At 38.2% G+C, this 22,991-nt stretch overlaps 2 protein-coding genes across 2 annotated transcripts; one reads left to right on the top strand and one right to left on the bottom strand.

Moving 5' to 3' along the window:
• Window positions 1-1,236: 1,236 nt before the first annotated feature.
• LOC127425821 (U2 small nuclear ribonucleoprotein auxiliary factor 35 kDa subunit-related protein 2-like) lies at window positions 1,237-5,314 on the bottom strand. The gene is made up of 11 exons (XM_051672104.1): window positions 5,086-5,314; window positions 4,874-4,953; window positions 4,687-4,747; window positions 4,502-4,610; window positions 4,203-4,289; window positions 3,627-3,665; window positions 3,399-3,514; window positions 3,101-3,314; window positions 2,975-3,030; window positions 2,759-2,868; window positions 1,237-2,615 (listed from the first exon to the last, which is right to left on the bottom strand). The coding sequence occupies exons 1-11, from the start codon at window positions 5,193-5,195 to the stop codon at window positions 1,684-1,686; spliced, it is 1,914 nt and encodes a 637-aa protein (XP_051528064.1). The 5' UTR covers window positions 5,196-5,314; the 3' UTR covers window positions 1,237-1,683.
• A 6,543-nt stretch (window positions 5,315-11,857) lies between these two features.
• On the top strand, window positions 11,858-20,146 carry LOC127425819 (histone-binding protein RBBP7). The gene is made up of 12 exons (XM_051672102.1): window positions 11,858-12,005; window positions 12,450-12,594; window positions 12,717-12,862; window positions 13,292-13,465; window positions 16,408-16,523; window positions 16,621-16,781; window positions 16,887-17,013; window positions 17,125-17,202; window positions 17,354-17,430; window positions 18,757-18,814; window positions 19,379-19,489; window positions 19,667-20,146. The coding sequence occupies exons 1-12, from the start codon at window positions 11,990-11,992 to the stop codon at window positions 19,733-19,735; spliced, it is 1,278 nt and encodes a 425-aa protein (XP_051528062.1). The 5' UTR covers window positions 11,858-11,989; the 3' UTR covers window positions 19,736-20,146.
• Window positions 20,147-22,991: the final 2,845 nt, after the last annotated feature.

Here is a 22,991-nt window from a genome sequence, read left to right on the forward strand (position 1 = left end):
CTGTATTTTTACTGCCAGACATCTGAGGGAATTGAGCACATTGAAATATATATCTAGGCTTCTATCCCAGTTCTGATACCGTAGATATGCAAATTTCTCATGTAGTGTTCGGCTGTTTGGATTCAGGTTTAGGTCAGAACATGTGTAGCACAGATTTGTGTCAGTGTCACCATACCTTTCTCGCCACGTCCTCTCTGGTAAAGCATTACCTCTCACCTTCAGCTGCCTTAAAACACTTTCTTACATCTGATAAAATTTGCCAGTATTTTATGCAACTCTCTGTAGGTCCAGGTCAATGCAATGTGGATCTGTCACTGTTTAAATTAAGGAACTGCTAAAGTGTTAGGGACCAAACTTATGTTTAAAAAAGGGAAATAAAAAAGTTAAGACGGATTTTGCGGACATTGTGTAGAACTGTAAATTGTACACTGAGAACTTTTTGGCAACAGTGTTTTACAGATAAAAAGGCACAAGAAGTAAACAAGTATTAGTGAATTTGTGACCAACAGCACTGTAAAAACCTCCTGCGAACACATCATTGGCTCAGGCAGATCAGGAGATTTGCCATTCAACAGCTAACTGATACAATTTTATTTCCAATGCCAAAGAATGTTCTCCACTATTCTCATGCCTTTTTTTTTTTTTCAAAAAATCATGTATCTTTGTATACTATCTAATTAGACCATGATTCTCTGCCTTTCTCCTGGAAGTACATGTCCTATGAAGTGTCATCAAAACAAAATAAATAATAAAAGTGAGAGAATGCAGTGTGCTGTCTAAATCTTTGTAGATCTCTTACTAATATAGATGCTATAATTTGATTGTGTAATTAGTTACTGCCGATTTGAACAAATCCCAATGCATTGAACTCGTCCCACACCATTTGTGCTCCAAACATGAATGACTCAAATCCTTCAGCTGGGCAAAAACACTCATAGACTTACACTGTAAGAGGGATCCAAGCCATATCAAGGGGCTAGAATATTAAAGCTGAGTATGTAACTTTTTCTGTGCTAAAATACTTTCTCCTATTCTAGCTTAATATGCAGAGACAACTATTAGTAAGCCATTCATAGGTTAATTTTCTCAAAAACTGTAAACACTGTGTTTCTGTAGTGCTATGAAAATTGCTGTTTGTTTTGAGAGACCCGCCCCAACAACGTTTCTCAACCAGTGGTGTGAGTTGGGGGACTATCGCTTTGTTTGACCAAAGACAGGCGGGGGTGTACTCAGAAAGCTGTTTTGAAAACGGTTTATTTTTACAATTCCATTTGGTGGTGCTGCAATTACATACTTCAGCTTTATAGACTTGGGGAAAGGCTCTTTTCACGTGTGAGTAACCCACCTAGAACACCCTAGTAACCACACAGTAATGCGCCCACAACACCCTAGCATCATGGTGGAAACGTTTGCATGGGCAAGTAGAATCCCTTAGAATCGCCTGCACACAAAATGGCTTTTTAGAACTACAATAATAGCGCACAAAATGTCATTCCTACAGCCATTACCCATTAACACTTTTTACAAGTCTTCATTTAATTACAAATATACAGACAACACATTCAAAAGCAGTTATTACAGCACTATCAGGAAAACTCAGCTAAACTAAAATAAAACAATAGCTGCTTTAAGAAAAAAATATATACAGTTAATGTATTTTTTATTATATAATTATCCAGATTGTCAGGTGGTCTCAGAGTTGGTAACATCTGTAAGTACGAAATGGGTTTCCTCTTGTGGGTGAAAACATTCTATAGCTTGGGTGTCTACTTTATCTTCCGGTGAACATGCACTAGACTCCACAGCTAGACAATCTCCAGCAGGAGCCTCAGTGCTCATATTCTCCGATTTGCATGGAGCCACATCACCCTTCTCGTTCCCAGAATCTTCATCAGACCCCAAAGAACTCGGGCTGTGTGATTTACTCTTCTTTCTTTTGTGTTTCTTTTTGCCCTTTTTCTTCTTCTTGGTCTTTTTAGAGTACTTGTGGTGATGTTGAGCTATAGATTTGTCCATTGTGTCAGAGTTCTCTGGGCTTTGGCTTTCACTCCTTTGACTTCTCAGTTTCACAGACCCGTTTTTGGATGTATGATCCGGACTGTGTGATTTCGACTTCTTTTTTCTGGAGTCTGCTAATGTAAATTCACTGTGATCCAGCCGATCTCTGCTTTGCGATCGGCTCCTGCTCCTTCTGGACTGCTCTCTCTGAGATCGTGATTTTTTTTTCAATGACTGTTGTGTCTTCCTACTCTCTCTGCTTCTGCTACGACTCCACCTCTCCCTGTTTCGACTGCGTCTCCCTCTGCTACAACTCCGCCTCTCTCTGCTGCGGCTCCGCCTTTCCCTGCTGCGGCTCCGCCTCGCTCTATGACAATACCTCTCACGGCTGTGACTCCTGCGATCCGTCCTCCTGCGCTGAGATCGCTCAGGGCTATTGAAACGCTGGGACCATATTCCATCTCTGCTTCCAAAGTGCCGGCCGGAAAAACCTCCACCACGGTCAGGGGACATATGAAGATCACGATCTGCCTCCCAGAATTCATTGCCTGGGTTTCGGAATACATGGAGGAAGTTGCAGTGTTTCCCTTTAGGACATTTTTGTCTGTCAAACAGACCTGATATTGAGGGTATAAGAAAAATACGAAGTGCAATTATACAAAATGAAATGTAAAATACAGGTTAGGTTACCTGGTTGAGAAAGGCTTAAAAATAAAGCCCAGATTAAGAATCTGGTGCATTTGACCCATTTTGTCCTCACCACATATGGCTGTTTTCCATCTAGTTACTGGGGAGAATTCACACTGCAGCTGCTTTCCTGCATACCAGCGGCCATTAAACATCATGAAAGCTTCTTTACACTGCTCCTCCCTGCAGGCATAAAAACACACTTATATTAAATTGTGAAATAACATTTATAACAAATATAATTTTGGCTTTGATTTTGCAAAGAGGCCATAGGTAATACTGGACTTACGTGTCATACTGAACATAAACGTTTCCTCTCAAGTGAGGCTCAAAGTTGCAGCTCACCTATTAAAGCATGTGCCAGAATTAATTTCATGTTTCGATTACTGTGATGATTTAATTTCATTTACGTTACCTTGAACTGCACTACCCTCCCTGCGTTCTTGAACTCTGGCAGAACGTCTTCATAGAAGTCCAGAAACTGATGCTGCACCTCCTCCTCACTGTATTCCAGGCTGGCGTCAGTGTCATAGTCATCACGTCTGCTCTGCTCCATCCCAAACGTCACAAACATCCCCCTCACCATCAGAGTGGTGCTGGATGTTAAGTGATCATGCTTTCGGGAGCACCTATCCATTAAACACATAGGAAATTCAGAAGACACCAGGGCAATGTCTAATAAAATACTGACCCAAATATCTTAATAAACTTACCGGTCTCCAAACCTACAAGCACCCGTTTTAAGGAAGAAGGGGCAGTTTGCTTTGTCCTTTTCAGTTCCATAATCCTTTGGGGCATCAGGGTTTTTCCAGGGACCACTATTTTCCAGCTTAATGCAACAAAATAGGAGTTAGAACATTTTTCATTTCAATACTTTCCGAAAACGCAAACTGCAGTTTCCAACATATCTTTGACTTGAAAAGCTAATTTTTGTTGTTTACCTGGCTCTCTGCTTGATCCAGTATTTTCTGCACAGCTTCCTATAAGTAGTGCAAACATACAGAGTATGCTAGGTGAAATTCTGTGGTGTGCAAGCACATGTCTGCTAAAATTTGTTAAGACATTTTGGCAGATAATTGGTATATTATGGACTCATGTAATCATTATTTTGCGGTTCAAAGCAAATTTGACTGTTCACAACACAGACATTCTGTATTTTGTATTGTTTATATTTCACATCATGTATTGCTTCATTGCAACAACAAGCATCATAATCAAAAGATACATTTTCTTCAGTGGAAGTGGACACTTGCTGGATTATCAAATGTTTGCGTGTATCTCAGTTAAGGAAATTAAGGAGTATTTCATTTTGAATGTTTCTAAATAAATCACAATATGTACACATAAAACAGAGAGACAAATGCATGTGGAGTGCATGTAAACCCATGATTGAAAGATTGGCCTTTAAAAGCGAATTCATTAATGTTGCTTTGACATCTGGCATTGATATGAGTGGTAAGAGCAAGAGAGGATATATGTAGACATCAGAATCTTTATCCTCCGAGTGCACGGATCACCTCTCTCTTTTTCTTCTCCTGTTCCTTCTGCTCTCTCTCTTCTTTTTCTTTCTTCTGCTGCTCTTCCCACAGTTCTCTGATCCTCCTCTATTGTTTTTTGCAAAGGAGGAAACAGTGTAGAGGGTTTTGAGCCATTACATGTATGTTGAAACAGATGTTTTCACTTGTCTATGTCAACACAGAATGTCACTTAGATGTCATTCGTTTAAAATTGGACACTTGCACTTCATTTCTCAATACATCAAATCATTTAACTAAAACAAGTCCACATGTAGACATTATTTTAACTGTCTGCTCACCTCTTCCTCCTCCTTCCTCTTTTGCGCTGCCTCTTCTCGCTCTCTTTTCAGCTTGAATTCTTCCTGTGCAGTTTTCTCTCTTTCCATCCATTCCTGATGTAAACGCTCCCTAGATTGCATCACAGTGTGACATCTATTTTACCTGTATTTAGTCAACTGATCATACAGAACTTTAGAAGACAAACCTCTGCTCCTCAGTATTCTCTTCTTCATCATCTTCAATCTGGTCTTCATTTTGTGACTGATCTAGGGATGTAAAAGATCACGTGTTTACGGACAGCTGTCATTTTACTAAGGTCTATGTTAGGGTAATGTTTACATGGAAGTGGGTAAGAAGTGAAACTTTCTGACAGAAATAAGTCCGCCTAATACCTGCTTCTCTGATTTTAGCAAGAGCTTGGCGCTTTCTTTTCCTTCTCTCTCGTTTAAGAACAGCCCGTCGTTGTTTTTGACTAAAAAGTGAGATTTTGTGCGTTAAATGAACTGTATTTAAAACCTGTAATCTTATTATATTTTATGTGATTATTTAAGAATCACTGGTGTTAAAAACATAAAACTACAACATGAAAAGCCTCATACAACACCTGAGCACAAAAGGAGCAGTTTCACACTCATCCAAGCGACTTTCTGTGGTCAGATTTGAGTCCTGCGTCTCAGAATGATCTGTCTGCAACGAGCAAGAATCATTATCCATCATTTTAGACCATTGTTTACACTTCACGTTGTTAGGCAAAAACAAACGCTTTTAGTAAATGAAGCATATTTTACACCAATCAATCAGAGCGCATGCAGATGACGTCACATTTATTTGTCGTCGTCTGATAGCGTGCTGAACGCGCATGTTCAGATTGGCATTGGGAAGTACGATTCGGATAACGAATCGGTTCGTTAGAGTTGTTCTGGTTGTAGACTAAAAACCCGGAAGAGAATTAATTTATGAGTAAAATAAGGTCTGTGGTAAACATTATTTTAAAATACTAGGACGTTTTGTTCTACAATAATTACGCACAGTCATACCACAAACATGAATTTGAAGTCGCCATGTTTTTTGTTTAGTTTTTTTGTACACTGGAGGCCAATAGTTTGGAATAATGTACAGATTTCGCTGTTTTGGAAGGAAATTGGTACTTTAATTCACCAAAGTGGCATTCAACTGATCACAAAGTATAGTCAGGACATTACTGATGTAAAAAACAGCACCATTACTATTTGAATTTTTTTTTATTTTTTTTTATTTTATTTTTTTTATTATTATTATTATTTTTTTTTTGATCAAATCTAGATAGACCCCATTTCCAGCAGCCATCACTCCAACACCTTGTCCTTCAGTAATCATGCAAAATTGCTAGTTTGGTACTAGAAAATCACTTGCCAGTATATCAAACACTACTGAAAGCTATTTGGTTTGTTAAATGAAGCTTAACATTGTCTTTGTGTTTGTTTTTGAGTTACCAACCACAGTATGCAATAGACTGGCATGTCTTAAGGTCAATATTAGGTCAAAAATGGCAAAAAAGAAACAGATTTCTCTAGAAACTCGTCAGTCAATCATTGTTTTGAGGAATGGAGGCTATACAATGCTTGAAATTGCCAAAAAAATGAAGATTTCATACAAAGGTGTACACTACAGTCTTCAAAGACAAAGGACAACTGACTCTAACAAGGACAGAAAGAGATGTGGAAGGCCAGATGTGCAACTAAACAAGAGGATAAGTACATCAGAGTCTCTAGTTTGAGAAATAGATGCCTCACATGTCCTCAGCTGACAGCTTCATTGAATTCTACCCGCTCAACACCAGTTTCATGTACAACAGTAAAGAGAAGACTCAGGGGTGCAGGCCTTATGGGAAGAATTGCAAAGAAAAAGCCTGTAAGGTGCAGGAGAAGTGCCCGACAAGACAGCCACATCTATGGCAAGTGCTACAGGAGGTGTGGGGTGAAATGTCACCTGAGTATCTGGACAAACTGACAGCTAGAATGCCAAGGATTTGCAAAGCTGTCATTGCTGCATGTGAAGGATTTTTTGAGAACTCTTAGAAGTAGTTTAAGAAGTTCTGTCATTTTTCATGTTATTAATGTCCTGCCTATACATTGTGATCAGTTGAATGCCACTTTGAATCAGAATCAGAATCAGCTTTATTGCCAGGTATGCTTACACATACAAGGAATTTGCCTTGGTGACAGGAACTTCCAGTGCACAACAATACAATAGAGCAACAAGACAGAGATAATAATAAGAAATAATAATAATAAAAAATAATAAATAGAAATAGAATAAAAATTGGATAGAAAATAAAGTATATATAGAATACATAATAAGATATATATATATATATATATATATATATATATATATATATATATATATATATATATATATATATATATACAGTTGTGCTCAAAAGTTTGCATACCCTGGCAGAAATTGTGAAATTTTGCCATTGATTTTGAAAATATAACTAATCATGCAAAAAAAATGTCTTTTATTTAAGCCATTTATTATCACATAGTTGTTTGGCTCCTTTTTAAATCATAATGATAACAGAAATCACCCAAATGGCCCTGATCAAAAGTTTACATACCCTTGAATGTTTGGCCTTGTTACAGACACACAAGGTGACACACACTGGTTTAAATGGCAATTAAAGTTTAATTTCCCACACATGTGGCTTTTAAAATTGCAATTAGTGTCTGTGTATAAATAGTCAATGAGTTTGTTAGTTCTCACGTGGATGCACTGAGCAGGCTAGATACTGAGCCATGGGGAGCAGAAAAGAACTGGCAAAAGACCTGCGTAACAAGGTAATGGAACTTTATGAAGATGGAAAAGGATATAAAAAGATATCCAAAGCCTTGAAAATGCCACTCAGTATTGTTCAATCACTTAATAAGAAGTGGAAAATTTGGGGATCTCTTGATACCAAGCCAAGGTCAGGTAGACCAAGAAAGATTTCAGCTACAATTGCCAGAAGCATTGTTCGGGATACAAAGAAAAACCCACAGGTAACCTCAGGAGAAATACAGGCTGCTCTGGAAAAAGACGGTGTGGTTGTTTCAAGGAGCACAATACGACGATACTTGAACAAAAATGAGCAGCATGGTCGAGTTGCCAGAAAGAAGCTTTACTGCGCCAATGCTACAAAAAAGCCCGGTTACAATATGCCCGACAACACCTTGGCATGCCTCACAGCTTCTGGCACACTGTAATTTGGAATGACGAGACCAAAATAGAGCTTTATGGTCACAACCATAATCGTTATGTTTGGAGAGGGGTCAACAAGGCCTATAGTGAAAAGAATACCATCCCACCTGTGAAGCATGGTGGTGGCTCACTGATGTTTTGGGGGTGTGTCAGCTCTAAAGGCACGGGGAATCTTGTGAAAATTAATGGCAAGATGAATGCAGCATTTTATCAGAAAATACTGGCAGACAATTTGCATTCTTCTGCATGAAATCTGCGCATGGGACGCTCTTGGACTTTCCAGCATGACAATGACCCTAAGCACAAGGCCAATTTGACCCTCCAGTGGTTACAGCAGAAAAAGGTGAAAGTTCTGGAGTGGCCATCACAGTCTCCTGACCTTAATATCATCGAGCCACTCTGGGGAGATCTCAAACGTGCAGTTCATGCAAGAGGACCAAAGACTTTGCATGACCTGGAGGCATTTTGCCAAGACGAATGGGCAGCTATACCACCTGCAAGAATTTGTGGCCTCATAGACAACTATTACAAAAGACTGCACCCTGTAATTGATGCTAAAGGTGGCAATACACAGTATTAAGAACTAAGGGTATGCAGACTTTTGAACAGGGGTCATTTCATTTTTTTCTTTGTTGCCATGTTTTGTTTTATGATTGTGCCATTCTGTTATAACCTACAGTTGAATATGAATCCCGTAAGAAATAAAAGAAATGTGTTTTGCCTGCTCACTCATGTTTTCTTTAAAAATGGTACATATATTACCAATTCTCCAAGGGTATGCAAACTTTTGAGCACAACTGTGTATATATATATATATATATACAGGTGCATCTCAATAAATTAGAATGTCGTGGAAAAGTTCATTTATTTCAGTAATTCAACTCAAATTGTGAAACTCGTGTATTAAATAAATTCAATGCACACAGACTGAAGTAGTTTAAGTCTTTGGTTCTTTTAATTGTGATGATTTTGGCTCACATTTAACAAAAACCCACCAATTCACTATCTCAAAAAATTAGAATATGGTGACATGCCAATCAGCTAATCAACTCAAAACACCTGCAAAGGTTTCCTGAGCCTTCAAAATGGTCTCTCAGTTTGGTTCACTAGGCTACACAATCATGGGGAAGACTGCTGATCTGACAGTTGTCCAGAAGACAATCATTGACACCCTTCACAAGGAGGGTAAGCCACAAACATTCATCACCAAAGAAGCTGGCTGTTCACAGAGTGCTGTATCCAAGCATGTTAACAGAAAGTTGAGTGGAAGGAAAAAGTGTGGAAGAAAAAGATGCACAACCACATGAGGATTGTCAAGCAAAATCGATTCAAGAATTTGGGTGAACTTCACAAGGAATGGACTGAGGCTGGGGTCAAGGCATCAAGAGCCACCACACACAGACATGTCAAGGAATTTGGCTACAGTTGTCGTATTCCTCTTGTTAAGCCACTCCTGAACCACAGACAACGTCAGAGGCGTCTTACCTGGGCTAAGGAGAAGAAGAACTGGACTGTTGCCCAGTGGTCCAAAGTCCTCTTTCAGATGAGAGCAAGTTTTGTATTTCATTTGAAAACCAAGGTCCTAGAGTCTGGAGGAAGGGTGGAGAAGCTCATAGCCCAAGTTGCTTGAAGTCCAGTGTTAAGTTTCCACAGTCTGTGATGATCTGGGGTGCAATGTCATCTGCTGGTGTTGGTCCATTGTGTTTTTTGAAAACCAAAGTCACTGCACCCGTTTACCAAGAACTTTTGGAGCACTTCATGCTTCCTTCTGCTGACCAGCTTTTTAAAGATGCTGATTTCATTTTCCAGCAGGATTTGGCACCTGCCCACACTGCCAAAAGCACCAAAAGTTGGTTAAATGACCATGGTGTTGGTGTGCTTGACTGGCCAGCAAACTCACCAGACCTGAACCCCATAGAGAATCTATGGGGTATTGTCAAGAGGAAAATGAGAAACAAGAGACCAAAAAATGCAGATGAGCTGAAGGCCACTGTCAAAGAAACCTGGGCTTCCATACCACCTCAGCAGTGCGACAAACTGATCACCTCCATGCCATGCCGAATTGAGGCAGTAATTAAAGCAAAAGGAGCCCCTACCAAGTATTGAGTGCATATACAGTAAATGAACATACTTTCCAGAAGGCCAACAATTCACTAAAAATGTTTTTTTTTTTATTGGTCTTATGATGTATTCTAATTTTTTGAGATAGTGAATTGGTGGGTTTTTGTTATTTGTGAGCCAAAATCATCACAATTAAAAGAACCAAAGACTTAAACTACTTCAGTCTGTGTGCACTGAATTTATTTAATACACGAGTTTCACAATTTGAGTTGAATGACTGAAATAAATGAACTTTTCCACGACATTCTAATTTATTGAGATGCACCTGTATATATATATATATATATTTATACCTGTATATACATAGTGCAAATACAAATCTGGTATATACAGTGCAAGGGAATGTAATGGCAGAAGAGGTAGGATGTGTTGGATAAATATAAAAAGACTAAACTGTGAATTGCACATAATTATTGCAGGGCAGTTTTATCTGTTCATGAGATGGATAGCCTGAGGGGAAAAAACTGTTCCTGTGCCTGACGGATCTGGTGCTCAGAGCTCTGTAACGTAGGCCTGAAGGCAACAGTTCAAAAAGGTAGTGGGCAGGGTGAGTGGGGTCCAGATTGATTTTTCCAACCTTTTTCCTCACTCTGGAGTGTACAGTTCTTGAAGGGAGGGCAGGGGGCAACCAATAATCCTCTCATCAGTCCGAACTGTCCTCTGTAGTCTTCTGATTTCTGATTTTGTAGCTGCACCAAACCAGACAGTTACTGAAGTGCAGAGGACAGACTCAATGACTGCTGAGTAGAACTGTATCAGCAGGTTGAACTTCCTCAACTGGCGAAGCAAGTACAACCTCTGCTGGGCCTTTTTCACAATGGAGTCAATGTAGGTCTCCCACTTCAGGTCCTGTGAGATGGTAGAGCCCAGGAACCTGAATGACTCCACTGCTGCCACAGTGCTGTTTAGAATGGTGAGGGGGGTCAGTGTTGGGGTGTTCCTCCTAAAGTCCACAATCATCTCCACCGTTTTGAGCATATTCAGCTCCAGGTTGTTTTGACTGCACCAGACAGCCAGCTGTTCAACCTGTATTCTGTATACAGACTTATCGTCATCTTGGATGAGGCCGATGACAGTGGTGTCATCTGCAAACTTCAGAGACAGAGGGGTCCTTGGCTGTGCAGTCGTTTGTATACAGGGAGAAGATTAGTGGGGAGAGCACACATCCCTGGGTGACACCTGTGCTGATTGTACAGGTGCTGGAAGTGAATTTTCCTTGTCTCATTATCTGCTGCCTGTCCGTCAGAAAGCTGGTAACTGCAACAATATGAAGAGCAAAGCCATGCATTCAGTGTGTTATGAATGCTTTATCTATCTATTTCATCATTCTAGTGCGGCCACATATAATGTTGGGAAATATAGTTTTGTTGAAAACACTTGTCGCTGCATTAACCAGCTAAATGAAGCTTATTTTCTGGCAAGTTTCATCATTATTCTTCATTAACAGAACAAAAAATGCATACAAACTGAACTGCGCTGTAAAAAGTAAAACTAAATTATTACCAATAAAAATGTTATTCTTAAACTGACACCCATCTCGGAAAGTACGTCTTTGTGGTGGCATTCATGTGCGTTCCGACATGACTTGAATGCACCATTAGCCTACATGGGTTCGCCTACAAATTGATGTCACAGCTGAACAGCTCTATTCATTCAAAAGTGATCCTATAAGTTCCCGTGGGTCGCAAACAGAAGAACTGTTTATTTCTTTTAGTAAAATTGCTGTTTGTCGCTATGTTTACATTAGGCTGTATCAAATGTTATTATTCTAACATTATGGTTAGCACCAATATTGTTGACAACATAATCAATATTTTTTAATTATTTTTAATTATAGTAATACTCTCTAAATATTAATTAATCCCAATTAATGATACTGTTCCCATTTTACAGTTTTACTACTAAATCCCTGTCAGTCGAGTGATTAACAAATGCTTTGCAAAGTGGTTCAACAGAATCATCCAAAAGAATCGGTCACAAGAACGACTCCCTCGTGAATCGGACATCACCAACTCTCAGATCTTTTAGCGCTTGTGGGTTGCAAGCGGGCTTTGCAAGCAGTGGCGGAATCTGAAGAGTGAAACACTGAAGCCTGGGTTTTTTTGCTTTTTGGAATTAAATCCCACTGTTTCTTCAGTGGTTACCTTGCATAAAAACACACAGAAATGGCAGACAAAGAAGGTAAACTTTTAGCATTGTTAATTGCATGTAGTATTTTTCTTTTGCTTGAGTTGGTTAGCTTTAGCCTGATGCGCTAATGGTTGTGACCCACATTCTGACGGGCGAATAAATGAGTGCCACAGTCCGAGCCAGTTTTTATCTCATATACATGGTTCACTTAAATTAGAGCTATAGAAATGATAAAAATCAGTCTATTGACTTTAAGCAGCTATTAGATGCTCAGTGTAAATTGAGCTGCTCTTGTTCTCTGAGGTCCCACCATCGAATGCTACAGTACATTGTACACTACTTTATAAGGGACATGTATAGTCATGTTATGCTTCACATTTATATGAGAATACAGCCATTTTTACTGCCCGGTGTGCACACATTTTACAGTTATTTTGAAAATGTGCATTTGCAGCTTTTAACCCGAATTTACCTTGCTCTATCTGTTTTCTCTAGTGTACGATGATGCTGTGGAAGAGCGAGTAATAAACGAGGAATACAAGATTTGGAAGAAAAACACACCATTCCTATACGACTTAGTTATGACACATGCACTTGAGTGGCCGAGTTTAACGGTGCAGTGGCTTCCTGATGTGAACAGGTAATCCAATTACTAGCTCGTCCACCTGCTGCTGTTGAAACATAATGTTGACATTAACAGACAGGTAGTTTTATACATAGCATTGTCTATCTTCAGCAATTGATTGATATAACTTTTTGCAGGCCTGAAGGAAAGGACTATGCAGTTCACCGGCTTGTGTTGGGCACACACACCTCGGATGAGCAGAACCACTTGGTCATCGCCAGTGTTCAGGTCCCTAATGATGACGCTCAGTTTGATGCGTCCCACTACGACAGCGAGAAAGGAGGTAAGCGCTGATCTGACTCTGAATGTACACAAAATTTGTATTCATGTAAGCTTTGAAGTCATGATACTGAGATGATTTTAATTGTGTGTGTTTGTGTTTTTTTCAGCAGGTATGATTGGTCTCACTGGACATTTAGGGTAAAACTAGTTTCAGTTGATCAATAAGTATGAAGCATTCTTAAAACACAAGCACACAGGGCAATAAAGCAGGCCATTACTGCAGGTGGCTCACCGTTATTTAACACAACTGTAATTTTTCACTGCTTCAGTGTTTTTTTAAATTTATTTATTTTTTATCATAATTTCATACTTATTTGCAAAGTGATTTGTTCGCCGATTAAGATGATATTACAAGGATTATAAGGAGTTAGACATCAGTAGCTGAACATTTGACAGTTGTCAGTGAATGTATGTTGGCGTTTGTTTTTAGAGTTTGGAGGGTTTGGGTCAGTGAGTGGAAAGATTGAGATTGAGATTAAGATCAATCATGAAGGAGAGGTGAACAGAGCCAGATACATGCCACAAAACCCCTGCATCATCGCCACCAAGACCCCCACCTCTGACGTTCTGGTGTTTGACTACACCAAACACCCGTCCAAACCAGGTCAGTCTCCTTCAACCAGCATTAATCCTGTCATGGAATTACTGACAACAAATTATTTGACAAAGGGTTTTTTGATTTGTTCAACGATAACAAATATGAGGCAAAAAGATGAACCATGATGATAATAAAAGGATTTTAATTAAAACATACTGTTGACGAAAATATGACAAGAAAAAAGTATTGCAAGATATTACAAACAGAAGAAGAAACATCTAGAAAGAATTAATCTAATCCATTAATCCAGTATCCCAACTAACAATTTTTGGTTTCCAGAACGTTCTGGGAAAATAAGGTTTTGGTTCCCAAAAAAATAACCTAACAGGAACCATATGCTAAGATGATAAAGCAGATGAACTTGTTATGTGCAAGTTCGAATGCGTAACTTGCGTTGTGAATGCACTGTTTCCATAAAACCATGCTACACGCGCAATGCAGTATCCCAAAGTGCCTAAAACACGACAAAAGCATGAAGAATTCAGAATACAGTAACTTCTAAAAAAGTAGCTAATACTTCACTTTATTCATTATATGGTAGTATTTCAGGAGCTCAGGTTTTCATAATAAGGACAGTTGTATTTTGTTTGTATCTTTTATTTGTTTTATATATATTATCCCTTGGATGGACTCGCAGGTCAATTTGACCCATTTGAATTTTTAACACCGATTTACAAACTTGAAGTTTTCAGCCTGAAACTTCATGACATCCTCCACATAGGTGATCTGATCCTGGCAATGTAATTTTATGTATTTATAACCAAAGCTATAATAAAAAAAAGTTACTTCTTTTATACCTCATTACGAGAAAGCTGTAAAATGGTAGAAAAGTAATTTTTTTTTAATTTATAAGTACACTCATAGTCATAATTGCATGCACACACACACACGTACATAAATGCATGCATACATGCATTCATCCATACATACACAAGCACACACATTTGTTCAAATGTTATTTTACTGGTAATTCAGTGTTCATTATAATGTTTGACATGTTCAAATTAGGTATAATAAACAAATAAACTCCTTTAAAAAGTAGAATAAATGCAAATCAAAGTTATACGATTATTTTGTTCTAATAATGAGTCACAAAACATGTTGGGGCGCAACCTGCTTTTCAGATCTGTTTATTGTAATATACAACAGTTAGTTCCGGTCCTTGACTCTGATTGGACAAGAGCTGTTCTATGAGTACTGATGGTCTCACACCATCAGCACTCGGACTCGGACGCTTCACTGTGTGTATCACTCCGCTTGTGCTCGTGCCGTTCTAAACTAAAGTGTAAGAGCAGTGCAGATGTGTTAAGAGCTATCAGTCTCTATACATTTAATTTTGTGACATTACATATTTTTGCCAGCAGGTGAAGGCAAAAAATCCTTTTTGTGTGTAATATGAGCCAGTTGGTGACGTGAGTCAGCGTCACTCAGTGTTTATATTCAATAACACTCCGTGATCGCTCATATTGCTACTACACTACTAAAGCTAGGAAATCACTTTAAACGGCTTTAAACTAACAACTTCAGCATTAAGGCTCATCACTGCTGAGAGACACAACAGACTGATTAATTACACAAACTTAAGGCGCTTACCAATTACCAGACATTCCACATTGGAGAGGACAAAATGGTGGAGGAGATTGCGGTTTCTATAGTAGTGAATGACTCTTGCGCACCGGCTACTGCTAAATAGGGAGGAATACCCCCGCTTGGACTGCTATTTTTCCACTGAGAAAATAGGATGAATTTGACCAAAATGACATTATTTTCAGAAAGCTGACTAACAGACTACAGCATCATCAACAGGTGATCGCATACGCTCCATCTCTCACTCACTCACACACACACACACACACACACACACACACACACACACACACATCCTTGTTTCTCCAATAACATGTTAGAATATGTTGTGATACTAGTACTTCTGAAGTGAATTTTTTGGGAGGCTTGGACACATCATTTGGTTTGAACCAGCAACGGCAGATTCTGATCCGTTGCGTAAGAAAGTAGTTCCATGCACAAATGCGTTTTTTATGACCGTACTCAGTTTTTCCTAATTTTTTTAAATTTACTTGTTCATTGAACTGTTGTATATAAGCAATATCACACTTGCAATAGTGCTATATGGCCCTAAATCAGCACTGCTGTGATTACCTACGGCACTTGGCATGCGGCCGAATCACAGCAGTGCTGATATAGGGCCATATTGCACTCTTGCGAATGTAATGTTGCTTAAATAGAAGGTGATAGAGAAAAAAATAAAAAAATCCTAGTGTTTGCTGCCATCTAGTGAAATGATCTAAGACTAAAAGTAGGAAGGTAGAGCAAACAGAGCCTTTATTACAAGATTTTGAAGGTTTTTTTATCACAAGCCTTTTAGATCTGTATTGGAATAGAAGGTTTTTCTAGTGTGTCCAGCTGTCTAGTGGAATGATTTAAAACTAAAAGTAGAGAGAGAGAGCAAACAGAGACAATAAAGATAAAAAAAAAAACGGGTCAGTCTGACCCAGCAGGTTTAAAGTATGGGCTTGATCGTTAAGTTCATCCAAGAGTAAAATTAATAAATATTTATACATGTTTGGAAATGTCTGAATATTTTATTAAAATTTGGTCTGTTACAGTTTGACATGTTTTTGTCATTTTGCACATTATCATCAACTAAAAGATATTATTTTTGTTGACTAAAATTATATGCTATTTTAGTCCAAGTGAAATTGACTGATAAATATGACATGATGAAATATTTATTAAATTTAAAGAACATTTCTGTCAAAAGATTACAACTATGATTAAAAGAAAAGTGGGTAAAAATGAACACATTTATGCGTCTTTGATCAAGTATATTATTACTAAATCGTTAAATTGTTAACCATCTTATAATTTATTCAATCTAATTTGAAGACTTTCACTGTTAATAAAGACTCTGAACTATCCATTTGCAGACCCCAGTGGAGAGTGCAGTCCAGACCTGAGACTGCGGGGTCATCAGAAGGAGGGATACGGTTTGTCCTGGAACCCCAACCTTAGTGGAAACTTGCTCAGTGCGTCAGATGACCATGTAAGCTCATGACCTCAGATTCAAAGAGGCCTCAACTACTGCACTCAGATTCACACAGAATTTCTACCTCAGATTATTAATTGTCCTTCACCTTTAGACAATCTGTCTATGGGACATCAGTGCTTTTCCGAAAGAGGGGAAGATAGTGGATGCCAAGACCATCTTCACAGGTCACACGGCTGTGGTGGAGGATGTTTCCTGGCACCTTCTGCATGAGTCACTGTTTGGCTCTGTGGCTGATGACCAGAAACTCATGATGTAAGCAAAACATTACATTGTGGGAATAATATTAAACTTTTTGTCAGAATAGGATATGAAAACCAAACCATTTCTGAATTTTACTCCGTTGTCCCTCTCTTACAGCTGGGACACACGGTCTAATAACACATCAAAGCCCAGTCACTCTGTGGATGCCCACACAGCCGAAGTCAACTGCCTGTCCTTCAACCCCTACAGCGAGTTCATCCTTGCTACTGGCTCTGCAGACAAGGTCTGTACAAGTTATAAACAATACAATCACACATGCATACACACCTGTGGGAAAGGTTTTGTTTTTTGAGATTCTACCCTCAACTATAGTCACGTTTGTTTCTTGCTGTAGACTGTTGCATTGTGGGATCTTCGTAACCTGAAGCTGAAACTTCACTCATTTGAGTCGCACAAGGATGAAATCTTCCAGGTAATACTCAAAGATACTGTAAAAGTACCTTATGAATTTATTATTCAAGATTTCATTCTAATGTAATAATAACTAAGTCATAAAGCATGTTTACAGAATGAACATGATGTTACTGTGTTTCACATTTGTGGATGGTAACTGCTCTTGACAGGTCCAGTGGTCTCCCCATAATGAAACCATCTTAGCCTCCAGTGGCACAGACAGACGTCTCAATGTTTGGGACCTGAGGTATGGCATTATCCTTTTGTCCTTTCTGTCTATACTAAATTGTGCTGAGGGTATTTCCTGGCAGTATACTTTTTCATGAACTACAGTACTGTTCAAAAGTCTGATTGGACATTAGATGGTCCACAAAAACCTTTTCTTAAAATGGTTATTTTACACTCAGCACTTTATTAGGAACACCTGTACACCTACGTATGTATGCAATTATCTAATATAATGCAGATATTGGTCAGGAGCTTCAGTTAATTTTCACATCAACCATCAGAATGGGGAAAAAATGTGATCTCAGTGATTACAACTGTGGAATGATTGTTGGTGCCAGATGGGCTGGTTTGAGTATCTCTGTAACTGCTGATCTCCTGGGATTTTCACACACAACAGTCTCTTGAGTTTACTCACAGTTGTTGTTAAAAACAAAAACATCCAGTGAGCGGCAGTTCTGCGGATGGAAACGCCTTGTTGATGAGAGAGGTCACCGGGGAATGGCCAGACTGGTTTGAGCTGACAGAAAGACTACAGTAACTCAGATAACCGCTCTGTACAATTGTAGTGAGCAGAATAGCATCTCAGAATGTACAACACATCGAATCTTGAGGCGGGTGGGCTACAACAGCAGAAGACCGCGTCAGGCACTTTATTAGGACCATAGTGTTCCTAATAAAGTGCATAGTGAGTATCTTCTGCTGTAGTATCAATAGAAAATATCAATTTTAGATTTCTAAACTTTCCTTTTGCAAATAGAATAGAATGTAAGTAGAATGAGTCCTGTAACAAATGGAAAGGCCCCCACAGAGCCCTGATCTCAACAAAATTGAGATTACATAAAGAAGCGGTTGAGACTAAACGTAGAACTTTGGCAAGATACCTGCAACAACATATCTGCCAACAACCTTAAAAAAACTGCACAAGTGTACCTAGGAGAATTGGTGATTCTCGGGTGGTCATATATTTAAGTTTTTTTTTTTTTTTAGGTTTTCTGCACTTTCTGCACTGAAGTTAATTGATAAAAATTATTCATGACATTTTTTGAAAACATCCTCACTATGCAACATTTTTCATAACTGCCTAAAACTTTTACACAGTACTGTACATCTCAGTAATCACTTTACAATTTTACATTTCAGACATTACTATGTGAACACTTTAGTTTGGTTTATTGTCTTTCCATATACAAGTATACAGTGGAACAAAATGTTGTTCAAACAAGTCTACAGTATAAATTACAGAGGGGACAAAGAGTACTTTGTAAATGTTTTCCATAACCTCACAATTTTGCCTGTACCATATATTGATTGTATCATTGTTTTTGCCTCCTAAATGTAATCGTAGTAAAATCGGAGAAGAGCAATCTGCGGAGGATGCTGAAGATGGGCCTCCTGAGCTGTTGGTGAGTCAAAGTATTTGCTGAAATGGTTTAAAATACCAGGTTTATCCTACTAAAAATATTTACGCATTTAAAGAGATGGTTCACCCAAAAATGAAAATTCTCATCATTTACTTACCCTCATACCATCCTAGATGTGGATGACTTTCTTCTGCTGAATGCAAAGATTTTTAGAAGAATATTTCAGCTCTGTAGGTCCATTAAATGCAAGTGAAGGGGTACCAACATTTTTAAACAAAACAAAAGAATATGAAAGTGAAACTGGAGATTTATAGTAAAAAAGGACTTCTATATATCTGTTTCTCACCCACACTAATAATTTTACTTCAGAATATGTGGATATAACCACTGGAATCATATGGATTACTTTTTTGGTACCCATTCACTTGCATTGTATGGACAAACAGAGCCGAGAAATTCTTCTAAAAAATATTTGTGTTTCAGAAGATAGTCATACGCGTCTGGGATGGCATGAGGGTGATTAAAAGATAGAATTTTCATTTTTGGGTGCATAATTGGAATGATGTCTTTAATTTTACGTTTAACCTCAATTATTGTTGTATTCAGTTTATTCATGGAGGGCATACAGCGAAGATCTCAGACTTCTCCTGGAACCCAAACGAACCCTGGGTAATCTGTTCTGTTTCAGAGGACAACATTATGCAAGTGTGGCAGATGGTAAGTATGGCAAAACTTTGCACAGAAACCAGTGGTTGGTAAAAATGGAAATCCTGAGATTGATATAGCATCATTTTAATGACTTTATTTAGGTGTGCCTTGATAAGTAGTTTTTGCTTGTACTAGTTACTATGACTTTGTCATGATCTCAGATTAAAATTAACTTCTATTCTACAGGCTGAGAACATCTACAATGATGAAGAGCCAGACACCCCTGCATCAGAGCTGGAAGGGCAGGCATCATAACTGAATCAGCAGCAGGGTCCACATCTCATTAAAAACCTGCAACTCTTTTCATGGCTTCTTTTACTCTTACTCTTTACATATACAAGATCCATTAGTATTTACTGGCTCCATCTGTAGATCTTTTTCTAAAAGTTCACCTACATTCATTGCTGCAAAGTATGGTTTAAGAACAGAGTAATCTGGATGCTTCTAGTTCGGAGAAAGATTAACTGACTGCATCGTATGGTCAATCACTTCTGAGAAGTTATGGCCTGGTGTGGCTTTTTCACAAACACAATTTTTAGTTTTTGTGCATAAACCTGGTGTCAATTTGCAATAAGTCTTTTGTAACTTTTAAAACGATTTTGTATTCCTTAATTGTTTATCTGTACTTGCAATTCCATGATGAAAAATAAATTACAGATAAATGGTCGTGTATTTTTTTCCTCTCGACCTGTGAAAGTATCAATTTCATGCAAGAAACTGCCTGTGGGCGTATACATCTAAAAGTAATTTGTGGACCATTAAGTTTCTACATTATTTTATAAAATTCCCTATGTCTCATCAAGAAATCCAACAAGTCAAGACACAAAGAAAATTCTACAAAATGTTTTATTGAAAAGCAAGACAGAACTACAAGAGCATTGTACAATCTCAGAAGGGTCACAGGCTGAGTTTGGGCAAAGGAAAGCTCTCGCGTCTTTCACAGTATTTCTTACCTGCAGAGGTAGATTTCTTGCATAACCTGAGAATCAAACCGGGGCATTGCCAAAAAAAAAAAAAAAAAAAAAAAAAGCAGAAGCGATACAAAGTACCAACACTAACATTTAGAACACAACCCCAATTACAGATGTATGCAGTATCTAAATAAATGTTCTAAAAGTTTAACATTCTGCAGAACAAAGAACATAAAATGTTTGAAAGTGAGGTGAAACTGTTACACAGAGAATCCCAAGCCACACATATCAAGGGCTAAGACGTTATAATAATCACAAACTTTGAAATTATCATCTAAAATTTGAGGAAAAGGATTGAAGTTTTCAGGAGAAAAACGTGAATGATTTTGTTGCAAAGACATTTGTGGTTAATGTGATTAGTTACACAAAGCATTCTTTAAAAGTTTTACTTTCTATTTCGTCATACTGAGTGAGTGTTCAAGCACAAAACAAAACGTGTTTTGTTGGAAGTCACTGCTAAGGAATGTACTGGCCCTTGTCATGGATAACGGCATGCACAAGGCCAGATGTTGTTCTAATGTACCTGAGGCGGCAAGTGTTTATAGACCCTGTTTGTCCAAACCATGATAATGAACAGATCTTGAAGGGCTGTGTGTCTGAGTGGCCAATAGTTAGTTTATAAATGGAATTGGCAACTTGCATAAGAAAGATGCATTTCTACATTCATCAATTCAGTTGTCTACATGTAGTTTCACATTGTTAGCTTTTCAGAACAATTTAGCATTGAATGCAAGTCTAAAATAGCATTTTATTCTTATACAAAGTCCAAAAAAAGATAAATCACATTCAGTACATCCAGTATCAAATACGTCAAGGCCCCTTTCAAAATGAGACATAGGTGAATATCATTCAGTTTTGCGTCCAGTTAAAGAGTTGAAATAATGTGAACTGTCAATTTTAGACAGGCAAAAACCTGCTCAAAGTTATTATTTCACCCAAAAATGAAGATTCTCTCAACATTTATTCATCATCATGCGATCCCAGATGTATGACTTTCTTCTGCTGAACAAAGATTTTTAGAAAAATATCTCAGCTCTGTATGTCCACACAATGCAAGTGAATGGTGGCCAGAAATTTGAAGGTCCAAAAAGCACATAAAGGCAGCATAAAAGTAATCCACACGACTCCAGTGGTTAAATCCATATCTTCAGAAGTGATATAATAGGTGTGGGTGAGAAAAAGATCAATATTTAAGTCCTTTTTTACTGTCAATCTCCACTTTCACTTTCAAATTCTTCTTTTGTTTTTGGCAATTCACATTATTTGTGCATATAGCCACTTACTGGGCAGCGAGGATAATTTATAGTAAAAAAGGATTTAAATATTGATCCATTTCTCACCCACACATATCATATCACTTCTAAAGATACGGATTTAAACACAGGAGTTGTATGGATTACTTTTATGCTGCCTATATTTGCTTTTTGGACCTTCAAAGTTTTGGTCACCATTCACTTGCAATGTATGGACTTACAGAACCGAGATATTTTTCTAAAAATCAGCAGAAGAAAGAAAGTCATACACATCTGGGATGGCATGAAAGTGAGTAAATGATGAGAGATTTTTCATTTTTGGGTGAACATCCTCAAAGCCTTTTGGAAAATGAAAATATTACAAGCAAATTTCTCCTTATTTCTTTAAACTGACTGAAGATGTCAAATTAATTTTTTAGTTTCATAAGGTCCAATTATATAGTCTGACTTTCATTTGGCTTGTGGTGGGTTGGATATTCCGATCCAAAAGAAAAAACAAACCCTGTTATTTCTTACAAATATACACCGATCAGCCACAACATAAAAACCACCTGCATAATATTGTGTAGGTCCCCCTTGTGCCGCTAAAACAGCGCCAACCCACATCTCAGAATAGCATTCTGAGATGCTATTATTCTCACCACAATTGTACAGAGCGGTTATCTGAGTTACCATAGACTTTGTCAGTTTGAACCAGTCTGGCCATTCTCTGTTGACCTCTCTCATCAGCAAGGCGTTTCCATCCACAGAACTGCCCCTCACTGGATGTTTTTGGCACACTTGGAAGTAAATTCTAGAGTTGTGTATGAAAATCCCAGGAGATCAGCAGTTACAGAAATACTCAAACCAGCCCATCTGGCACCAACAATCATCCATGCAATTATCTGATCAGCCAATTGTGTGGCAGCAGTGAAGTGCATAAAATCATGCAGATACTGGTCAGGATCTTCAGTTAATATTCACATCAACCATCAGAATGGGGAAAAAATGTGATCTCAGTGATTTGGACCGTGGCATGATTGTTGGTGCCAGATGGGCTGGTTTGAGTATTTCTGTAACTGCTGATCTCCTGGGATTTTCACACACAATAGTCTCTAGAATTTACTCCGAATGGTGCCAATAACAAAAAACATCTAGTGAGTGGCAGTTCTGTGGATGGAAATGCATTGTTGATGAAAGAGGTCAACAGAGAATGGCCAGACTGGTTCTAACTGACAAAGACTACAGTAACTCGGATAACCGCTCTGTACAATTGTGGTGAGAACAATATCATCTCAGAATGCTATT

This window comes from Myxocyprinus asiaticus, chromosome 35 (genome assembly GCF_019703515.2).
Source record: "Myxocyprinus asiaticus isolate MX2 ecotype Aquarium Trade chromosome 35, UBuf_Myxa_2, whole genome shotgun sequence".
NCBI classification, from domain to species: Eukaryota; Metazoa; Chordata; class Actinopteri; order Cypriniformes; family Catostomidae; genus Myxocyprinus; species Myxocyprinus asiaticus.

Coding starts and splice junctions, on each gene's coding strand:
- LOC127425821 (XM_051672104.1), bottom strand. CDS start 5,195: ATGGATAATGATTCTTGCTCGTTGCAGACAGATCATTCTGAGACGCAG. Junction 3,666..4,202: donor AGGAGAAGAAAAAGAGAGAG/GTGATCCGTGCA, acceptor CACTACTTATAG/GAAGCTGTGCAGAAAATACT. Junction 3,031..3,100: donor GGAGGGTAGTGCAGTTCAAG/GTAACGTAAATG, acceptor ATGCTTTAATAG/GTGAGCTGCAACTTTGAGCC.
- LOC127425819 (XM_051672102.1), top strand. Junction 12,863..13,291: donor CTACGACAGCGAGAAAGGAG/GTAAGCGCTGAT, acceptor GTTTGTTTTTAG/AGTTTGGAGGGTTTGGGTCA. Junction 17,014..17,124: donor CTACTGGCTCTGCAGACAAG/GTCTGTACAAGT, acceptor TTCTTGCTGTAG/ACTGTTGCATTGTGGGATCT.